Source organism: Podarcis gaigeae (genome assembly GCF_964106915.1).
Source record: "Podarcis gaigeae genome assembly, chromosome: 11".
Taxonomy (NCBI): Eukaryota; Metazoa; Chordata; class Lepidosauria; order Squamata; family Lacertidae; genus Podarcis; species Podarcis gaigeae.
The window spans coordinates 34,290,840-34,301,490 of record NC_139687.1 but is presented as its reverse complement, the minus strand read 5'-3'; the positions used below and the strand labels follow the sequence as shown (position 1 = coordinate 34,301,490).

Below are 10,651 nucleotides of genomic sequence, written 5' to 3'. Positions count from 1 at the left end.
GTTCCCAAGTTACTCTGCTGCTCCCAAGTTTCTGCAATGATCTACGCCCCTCAGCAAGGATTCAGGTGAGAGCCAGTGTGGTGTAGTGGTTAAGAGCAGTAGTCTTGTAATCTGGTGAACTGGGTTCGCGTCTCCGCTCCTCCACATGCAGCTGCTGGGTGACCTTGGGCCAGTCACACTTCTCTGAAGTCTCTCAGCCCCACTCACCTCACAGAGTGTTTGTTGTGGGGGAGGAAGGGAAAGGAGAATGTTAGCCGCTTTGAGACTCCTTAAAAAGGGAGTGAAAGGCGGGGTATCAAATCCAAACTCTTATTTCTTCTTAAAAAAGGAACTACTGCAGGAGAACCTGTAACTTTAAATAAGTCTGTATATGATGGGCAGCAACAGCATTGGTATGTGAGAGAGAAATCAATATTGTCATTTCCATCAGCAGGATAAAGCATACTTACAGTGGTGGCTATTTCTTAATTTTGTGTTATGCCACACTCTCCATACAGGCATTTTGTGTTATACCATGCCTCTCATGGCCTATTCTGTGACTAGTGCCCCCAGCACATACTCAAAATTCACAATGTGTACACTAGTCCAAAAGGTTGGTATTTCAGTAAACTAATGAATTTTGTTCTAACTTTTTTCCAAAGTCCACATCCAATCTTATTAGCTTATCACTGCCGAAATCATTAATATAGACCATGGGTAGGCAACCTAGGGCCCGGGGGCCAGATCCAGCCTACGGATGGTCCGGGAATCAGCGTGTTTTTACATAAGTAGATTTTATTTAAAATGCATCTCTGGGGCATAGGAATTCGTTCATTCCCCCCCTCCAAAATATAGTCCAGCCCCCCACAAGGTCTGAGGGACAGTGGACTGGCCCCCTGCTGAAAAAGTTTGCTGACCCCTGATATAAACCAAAGGACAGAAGTATTTAAATGCTATATTTAGCATACAGCATATGACACTTTGTTGTTCTTAATTTTTGACACTTCACATTTTATAAAGTTCATATAATAAAATAAGAAGAAACATGATAAAAATGTTTCATGATTCTTTCTGGATGTTGGAAACTGAAACCTAGATTTAAAAAATGAACAATGAAAACTTATAAAAATATAGTTTTCTGTCAAACAATTTGCTAACACCACAATGAGCTCTGCAATGTGTGTTATAATATGTTTCTATATAGACATTTTATGGGATGTAGAAACATATTTCAGAATAAAGATTGAACAAGGTTATTATTTCAGCAAAGAAGAAAACTGTTTCAGTGCCTCTTATTTTTATTAGAAAAATATTTTGTAAAATCAGTACAAAAGATTAGAAGTTGATTGCCAACAGCTGAAATTTTCTTTAAAGATCAGGATAATAGATACTAGATACTAAATACTAATGTTTAAAACATGCAAATGTTTGCCATAAGGCACAGTGTAGACAGGCACACAATGTAGGCACACAGTGTAGACAGGAGGATTCCCCCCTCCTGTTCAGGTGGGAACAGATGTTTACAAATAGTCACCTTTATCCAGCAGCAGCAATTTATGCACTGAACACAAACTCCAACATATGGATCTGCTGTTACATTGGATAGTAAGCTGTTGTGTGGGCAATGAAAGACTGAAATGACCCCCCCTTTCCACCTGAGATTATTAGTTCTATCAGCAGTTCAGTTCTAAATATTTGGCAAGGATAAATTTCACCAAGAAAAAGATATCAGCACCAATTTTCAAACCCAAAAACAAACCTCAAAGTGAAAACATTGCTTCATTTGCAGTAGCACTCCTGTTTTATGTCATACCTAGCTTGTTTGACTATAAACCTTTTTATCAGGCTGTAGCCACCTCCTTTCCCAAAGGTAAGGAAACTAATCCCCTTCTTCTACAATTAAGCACAAACAATATGATATTTTGGGGAAAATAAATAACTATTGTCTGAACAAGAGGTTATGGTACACTCAAAATGCATTAGACATGCCATTCAATTGCTGTACTTTTTTCAAATAAAACTATTTTCTTTAGCTTCCTTTGCGGTTCATCTGCTTTTTAGGCAGTATGCAGTTGCCCTTCTTCAGCTTCCTCCTTTCATATACAGTGGTTCCTCGGGTTAAGTACTTAATTCGTTCCGGAGGTCCATTCTTAACCTGAAACTGTTCTTAACCTGAAGCACCACATTAGCTAATGGGGCCTCCCGCTGCTGCCGTGCCGCCGCGTGATTTCTGTTCTCATCCTGAAGCAAAGTTCTTAACCTGAGGTAATATTTCTGGGTTAGTGGAGTCTGTAACCTGAAGCGTATGTAACCCGAGGTACCACTGTATTTTGCATCACGTCCATAAGGGCAGTCGTCACTATAAAACTCATCTTTGTCCTTGAGTGAGAGAACTTGAGAGCTGCGCATAGCAGAGAACAGGGCTTTCTGAATTTAAACATCATAAAATTGTCGATTTGGAAGGGACCACGAAAGTCATCTAGTCCAACCCTCTGCAATGCAAAAATCTTTTGCCCATGCTCAGGGGCAAAAGAAGAGTCTCATGAATGACTGTATCCCAGCAGTCATTCATTATTTTTTGAAGGTTGTGGCACAATTTGACAGGGGTTTGATCCATCAACTTTACTAATACAAATTGATTATTTTGCTGCAAGGCAAAAGTAGGCCCCTGAATGACTGCTTCAGTTATTTAAACATTCCATGATTAAGAGCTACAGAGAAAGTTTCTGAGTAAGGTAGTAGACAGAAAGGTTAGTACAGTGGTACTTTGGGTTAAGAAGTTAATTCGTTCTGGAGGTCCATTCTTAACCTGAAACTGTTCTTAACCTGAAGCACCACTTTAGCTAATGGGGCCTCCCGCTGCCGCCGCGCCGCCGGAGCACAATTTCTGTTCTCATCCTGAAGCAAAGTTCTTAACCCGAGGTACTATTTCTGGGTTAGCGGAGTCTGTAACCTGAAGTGTCTGTAACCTGAGGTACCACTGTATTTTTAAATAGTAAAAAATGTATTTACTGGTTTGTGAAACTGACCCAAAGGATTGTAACAACAACAGAAAGAACTGGGCAAGGAGGAGGAGCTGCTCAAACAATGGAACCTGGCGAGCAGAACTTTGGGCAACAGGTTTCTGTTTCCAAATCCCATTGTACAAAAATGGTGCTCAACACAAAGGAATGAAAATTTCTGTACTTAGCACTTGGCGCTGAATATGAGAGTTCCCAACACTTCACTGGGAACCATGTTCACAGAGAACTGGGAAATCAGCCCTCTTAGCCTTAAGAGCATTACTTACTTGGGAAGTAAGAGTGACTCTTCAGCCTTTCAAAGAGGGAATAAGCCTGACAGTACTGATAATTTGTTAAGCAGTTAGGAATGTGTGTGTTATGTGCACACACCAGCAAGCAGGCAGGCTGTTACATAAACCTAATTATCACAATCGTACTTTCAGACACAACAGATTCACATTTACAAGAAGCCAACATCCAAATTAAAAGCAAAAAAATAATCAAGCAGCAAAAGGAAACACTCAAATTGCATTTATATATGATCAAGGAGCAGGAACATAAAAGTACAAAATTTACATAAATGAAGTAAAAGCTTAAAATTTGTTCAAGATAACGGCCTGTCTCACACACAATGCTAAAATATGTGGGGAAAAGGAAGGAGTCCAAGTACAGTGGAACCTCGGGTTGCAAACGTGATCCATGCAGGAGGCACGTTCGCAACCCGCAGCGCCGCGTCTGCGCGTGACGTGATTCGGCACTTCTGCACATGTGTAAAGCACGATTTAGTGATTCTGCACGAGCGCCGAAACTCAGAAGTAACGTTCCGGTACTCCTGGGTTTGGCGCGTCCGTAACCTGAAAACGCGCAACCCACTGCATTCACAACCCAAAGTATGACTAAAGCCTTGGGTTTAAGCACTCATTCTTCCCTTCCCTTCCTATGGGCCTGAAAGAAGGAATATATTCTAGCATATACTTTTTGTTTCCATTAACCCAGACTTCTTGTTAATAGCAAATGAAAAACTTGTTTAAAATGCTGGTTAGTTAAACAAGCCAGCTTCATAATGGTTTGAAGATGGCTTGTTTCAAAAACTTATCATAGTTTTAATCCACAGTCTCTGATTCTCAATGGCAAACGCAGATTATCTGGAAACCAAAGTCCCCTCAGCTGCATGAGGGGAGGGGAGAGGCACAGAAAGCCAAGGCTTTGTTCAATCTTGTTCCAGCTTGTGCAAATAGCAGTAAACCATGGTTTAGCATTATGTGCCAGTCAGCCCAGTAATAAAATTTCACAAGATTTAAAAATTCATTTCACAGCAGAATGTTTATACAATTATGGCAATAAATAAATATAAAAAACCACTGAACTAAAACCTTACAAATAAAGTCCCCCTAAGCATTCCAATTCATAACTTTGTCATAATCTTGAATTCTCTGTTTTATGTGAGAAAGCTTTTTCTTTAGATATTCACAACGTTCTTTTTTCTCAAGAAATGTGGGATCCTGCAATACAGAGAATAAACAGATCAGTAATTTATTTTGTGGAAGCCTGCAGAGGTAGGTGGGTCAAGTCACAAAGGGCAATTTCAATAAATCTCATGAAGTGTTATTTTGTTTTGCTGGGTTTATTTTATATTTTGTCAGCAAACCTTAACATTTGAGATGGGGAAGCAATACATTTAAATGTATACATGCAATGAATATTTTTTAAAAAAAAATCCAATGCCAGAATAATGAAAACTTAAATCTAGGGCAAGTTCTTATCCTGGAAGGTCATGTTAACCACATTGTGGATGGAAACTAGTATTTGAATGGAAACCCACTTATGACTTTCAGCCTTGTTAATGGAACTGCCTGCTAGAACTGAGTGATACCCCCTCTTTTTCTGATGCCCCTTCCTCAAATTCTCTCTCAAAATCCACCTTTTATGTGAAGACTTTTAAGCAAAGTCCTCATCTCCAACCCAAACAAAGCTGAAGTACGTGCAACTAATATGGACACATGGTCTCCCTGTTGACCCTCCCCTTCATTCTTATTCCCTACCTCTCTGCCCTTTGCCTTCCTTATGCCAAAAATTGCTATGTAAAACAACTCAGGGCAGGGGTATTTTTGTTACTGCTCTGTTAAAACATTATGCACATTAACAATCAGTAATTACATAAATAAGTAGATATGAGAACTCACATTCTTTTTCTTTCTATACTGTTGCAAAACATTTGCAATTCTGTCATGTTCCTGTAGAGGGGGAAAAACAGCATTTCAAAATATCATGTCTATTATATCCACAAATAACATATTAATTTTCTTCTGTCCTAATATTTTTTTATGTAACCATAGTACAAGTTCAGAATACCATTTCTAGAGAGGTCATCTGCTTTGCTAGGTTGAAACTGCAGGAGCTGAACAACAGCAAAACCCTATAACAACTAAGCTATATTAATCCTAAATATTGCTACTTCAGTTCAAAAATTGGTGGTCCTTCTGGTTTTGAAGGGAATGGGACAAAAGGGAGCATGTGGTGGTTACTAGTAATCTACTGTATTTTTCGCCCCATAGGGCGCACCTAGGTTTTTTTTTGGGGGGGAATAAAGGGGAAAAAATTATTCCCCCCCCCAAGCATGGGGCGGGGGAAGCCTGAGCTTCCCCCACCCCAGCCCCCAGAACAGGCTGCTGTCCGCAGGGATGTAGGCAGCTCTCCTGTGCAGAGCTGCGCGAAGCCCGAAGCCTGGGGCGTGCTGAGCTCAGTGCACCCCAGGCTTCGGGATGCAGGCAGCTCTCCGCAAGCCGTAGGAGCCCGGCGGGAACTCCCGCGGGCTCCCAAGGCTTGTGGAGAGCTGCCTGAAGCCTGGAGAGCGAGAGGGGTCAGTGCACACCGACCCCTCTCGCTCTCCAGGCTTCAGCGAAAGCCTGCATCCACCCCATAGGACGCACACACATTTCCGCTTCATTTTTGGAGGGGGGAAAGTGCGTCCTATAGGGCGAAAAATACGGTAATAATTCCACAGCTAGATGACTGACAGTAAACTACCAAGTGCTTTTCGCTGCTATCTCAAGCAACAATTTTCTGCAGCAACCAACTAAAATGTCTTTGGCTTGCTAAATGTAAAGGATTGTGGTGATCCAATGTCTAGGTTGCCATGTGACTCCAGCCAAAACTGCTTATAAATGCAATTTTTAAATCCATGCTCAATTATGGTAAGTACTTACAAGAGTGTTTCCAGGCTGCTGAGGAAGTTTCTGCATCAACGCATCTAGTTCATCAAATTTCTTTAAGACTGCATGAACCTCAGCAGAAAGCTCTTTATATTCAGAAAACTGATCATTAAACACAGCTTTATATCGGTCTCTTTCCTCATCTGAACGAATTGCTGGGTATTTCCTGTAAGAAACTATAATTAGTCCTACAGGATCAACCATCTATGTAAGCTTCAAATGTATGCATTATGGATTTTTGAAAAGACAAGAAAACCTTGTAAAAGTGTATTGCCACATGAAAATTGTGACTCAAATTAGAAAAGACTACAACTATCTTAGATTACCTCCCACCCTCTGTAGAGTACAACTTGGTTTGTTTAGTCAAATCCCAAACAATTTCATTGGTTATAACCTGGATGGCAGGCTAATTGCAGACTCTGCTTTAGAATAGAGGTTTCGGCTTGGCAATATGTCAACAATAAAATTGTTATTGGCACTTGATACTAAGTGATTCAAACTCAAACGTTCAAAGAGAACATTTTTTTAATTAACAGAAATCAATATGTGAAGTCTCCTTTGCATGATGTAATTTGAAATGCTTTATAGCTAAAAACTATGCACTCAAAATCAATATCTGCAAGAACAGAATGGAACCACTGCTGTACAAGGCATTGATTTCCTGATATAGTTCTAATATGAAAATATAATTAGGTGGTTAAAAGTCAGCAATAATATAGAAACAAACCTTTTTCCACCAAGCACAAAGTCACCTAATTTAAGCCATGGTTAAACCAAAAAGTCCTTCATTATTCATGGTTTCCTGTTTCATCCAAACTGGAAAATGATGATTACCGTCTTCAGAACATGCCATGTTATCACACCAACTTCAAACCAATGTTTAATATCCTGACTTGTTCCAAAGCAAGTAAATGTAATTCCCTAGTTTGGATGAAATGAAAAATTATGACTAGCTGAAGACTTCCTGGTTTGTTTGCCAACGCTGTGAAGGCAGGAGCAAAAGGCTCACATCTCATTTCGTTCATATATTATTAAGCCAAGATGTGATCATCTGTAGTCGGTCATTGGGATTTATCACTCCAAGAGAAAGCTTCAAAAGGAAGGTTGCAGAGAGACTCACGCTAAGTAGTCTGGCATCACTATAGGTTTAGGAATATGTCCTGCAGGTATATGGCCATTGAGTAGTTCAGGTTTCAGTTCCACAGACTTGAAGTTCTTTGCGTTTGTTGCTACTTTGGGACTGCCATCTTCATACTATGTAAAATGGATATTAACAGTCAATAACAGTCAGTAAATCCACTTTAAACAGCACTAATTTAGCATGGAGTAGAGTGATCAGAAATAAGAGTGCAATTCTATCACATACACCTCATCCCCAGGTTGATGGGAGAGGCTTATGATAGTTGCCTCTCTGGTGGCCCCTGTTGTCAGCGTGTCTCAACCTTTACCTATTTTATCCGAATTCTTGTTGAAACTAAAGTAGTTCAGGCCCTGAAAGTACCCAGCATTTGAATATAGGAAAAAAAGTGTTGTTCTTACCATCCTTTTGGGGGCAAAAGATTGCGTCGTTATCATCTAATAAAAAACCAAAAACATCATCATTAAGTGTGCAAATGTAGACAATAAAAGCCTTAACATGCAGACATCGGGGGCGGAAAAAAAGGCAAAAAGAGATTGCGCTTCTCCCTAAATACAACCAGTGGAAAGAGGTGCATACTGTTTCTATCCTTCCTTGGAACCTCACCGGTAGTGTCTGCTGATATAGTTCCTCTTCATCTTTCTTTGAAAATGTCCCAGCTATTCTGGATTTTCAGGAAAAATGAAGGAGAAGAAGCTCTGTCCTGCTCTTCTTTCCCCTTCTGACAGAATTAGGGAAGAGGAAAGGACCAAAAGATTCCCCTGTCTGTTTTTGGTGCTAGGCCATCTGGAAGCAGCAATGGTATATTTTGACTCTCCTTTGAAAGTAGGAAGCAGAGAAACTTGGGAGGAGGAGGTGCTCTCAGATCCTGGAATGTTGCAAGGCAGCAAAGTTTAATCTCTGGTCAAAAGCACCGATATATGTCTCCACAAGACAATGTAGTATCAGTGTAGTTAGCACTGCTGAAGGTATGCTAACAAGTATTGTTTTTGATTAGGTGCATACGCAAGCAAACTCCATCTATTATACTGACATTATGTGGTCACATACACAGAACAGAAGCAAGTACAACAGTAAGGAGACATAACATCTACATAGTGGGCTGGTTCAGATGTATTTATCTTAGCTGATTAAGCCAAATTCTGCACAAGACTTGTGCCTGGGTCTCTGTTTCATGTTGCCCCTCCCTTCCTCCTTTTTTTGGCATGCCATAATTCAACAATCAATTCAACTTGTTTTTATTATTGCTGGCCTTGGCGGGGTATAAATAAAAATTATTCTTATTATTAACAATCCCTGGATTAGGGAAATATGGATTTCCTTTGCTTTCCAATAGTTTCCAATAGAAGCAGGCAGTTTATTTCAGTCCTGGTTATCGAAGTTTCCTCCTTGTACTGCAACAGGATTTTTTTGGTTACTTTGTTTACTTACACAAAGGAGGGATGGGGTAGCAAGGGGACAAAAGACACAAGCACATGGTTTTAGGACACCTTGGCTTTAGTAAATTGAGATTTATGTGTCTGATCCAGGCCAGTGAATAAATGACAGTACCTACCAGTATTTTACAAACTAAATGTATGGTAGGAACAACTGTTTTCTACAGAACTTACCTCTTGTTGCATAAGCTCTCGCTGTTTCCGTGCACTTTCATGCCTCCATAGTTTTAGGCAAACGATTGCGCCAACAAGATAGATTATCATTGTTACAAACAAGAAGATAATTGCAGCTGTCTGCCCCCCTTCTATACGGCAAAACATTGCGTTCATTGGCGTATTAAATAATGGGTAGTAGCAAAGTCCTCCTCTGTTAGCATCGTTCACATAGACTATCGCAGCTGACATATACAAAATAAACAAGGCAACATTAATTCCAAACTCGGTTAAAGGCCACCAGTGGGAATCTAGAAGAATTGTCCTGTAATACATGGACATACCAAGTACTAGAATTATAACAGTCACTATCCAAACAAGTGCTGCAAGAACAAGAACGAAAGGGGTTTTAGGCCCACTGTAGTAATAGCCTCCATACATGCTGCTTCCCCCTCCATATCCATACATGCTGCTTGCCCCATGTGGCTGAGAGTAGCCATACAAGTTGTACCACTCATTGTCCTTGTGAATGTAAGCTGTAACACAGGCAAACACAGCTGCACCCAACAGCAGTTCGGCAACTCCGAGGATCCTGAGCAAGCCGGCCCAAGATTTCATGTAAGAGTATCTCAGATTAAAGGCTTCTACTTTCTCACTGTATGCTAGAACAGTTTGTGTGTGCCTGTCTAGGGAGCCGTAGGGATCTTGTGGAAGCATAGCTTCAGCTTCTTTCCGTGAATTGTAGGTTCCCCCCGATCCTCCATAAGGATCCTGGTATGAGCTTGGAACTGAAGTATTGCCTGGCTTCACCGGAGTAAGTGTTGGAGATGATGGTGGAGAGCATTTAGCTCCACCAGAAATTGCAGCTACTGGCTTATTCCATTCAGGGCCGTCTCTTTTCCCTTTGAAGAAGTTTTTCCACGAGTCTGGAATGAATTTTCTCACTGGTTTAAGATCAGAGGCTCCAGCAGTTTCTTCGCTGTCACTTGGATAAAATTCAGGGCCAAAGGGTGGCTGTAGTGGAAGAGGTGGTGGCAAGGGATCTGTGTTAAGTATGTGTCCAGCATCTTGAAAATCCCTTTCAGCATCTTCTTCTGAAGAATAATCCACATTCACTTCATCATAATGGACTGACCGACTGTGTTGTCCTGGTCTGCGCTCTGACGATGCATTCCTTGAAGACATTTGTGGTCCTTTCCCCTGTTTCAGAAATCAAAAGAGTGAAAAGATTCCTTTTCATTTCCTGGTTTCACATATACTGTGCTTGACAAAAGGAAAAGCAAACTGAATTCCTGCTTTGAGAGTCTGCAAAAAAAAACAAACCCCAACATCTTCTAAAGTCCTTAAATCTTCTAAAGAAAACAGCTGATATATTTTTCTTCTTCTATCATTATAATTTAAAAAAAACCAAACCAAACCAAGCCTTTTAATCGGTTTTTGACTGGACTTCTAAACCAAAACCAAGGCATGTGAATCTATTAACAGAGTACCTTTGACTACATGAAGAATGCTAGCACTATACACAGGATTAAGAGTTAAGGCTTCCCGAGCAGAGGGCAAAACGTTAACTATACTCACAGTTCCACCATCTTACAGAAAATCATAAATATGTGTGCACAGGAAGCAGGAGTCACGCACATAACGGGTATCAGCGTCAAGCCACCTAAGAAAACAATGGCTAGCTAGTCGGTTACACCATTACCCCACCCCTTTCCCTTGTTTTCCCTATAC

The 10,651-nt window shown here is 40.6% G+C and overlaps 1 protein-coding gene across 1 annotated transcript; it reads right to left on the bottom strand.

Annotated features, from left to right (window-relative positions):
* Positions 1 to 1,259: 1,259 nt before the first annotated feature.
* MARVELD2 (MARVEL domain containing 2) lies at positions 1,260 to 10,105 on the bottom strand (the record flags this gene model as incomplete). Its single annotated transcript, XM_083703230.1, has 6 exons — positions 1,260 to 4,483; positions 5,165 to 5,215; positions 6,188 to 6,359; positions 7,314 to 7,447; positions 7,733 to 7,768; positions 8,942 to 10,105. The coding sequence occupies 6 exons, from the start codon at positions 10,103 to 10,105 to the stop codon at positions 4,373 to 4,375; spliced, it is 1,668 nt and encodes a 555-aa protein (XP_083559356.1). The 3' UTR covers positions 1,260 to 4,372.
* Positions 10,106 to 10,651: the final 546 nt, after the last annotated feature.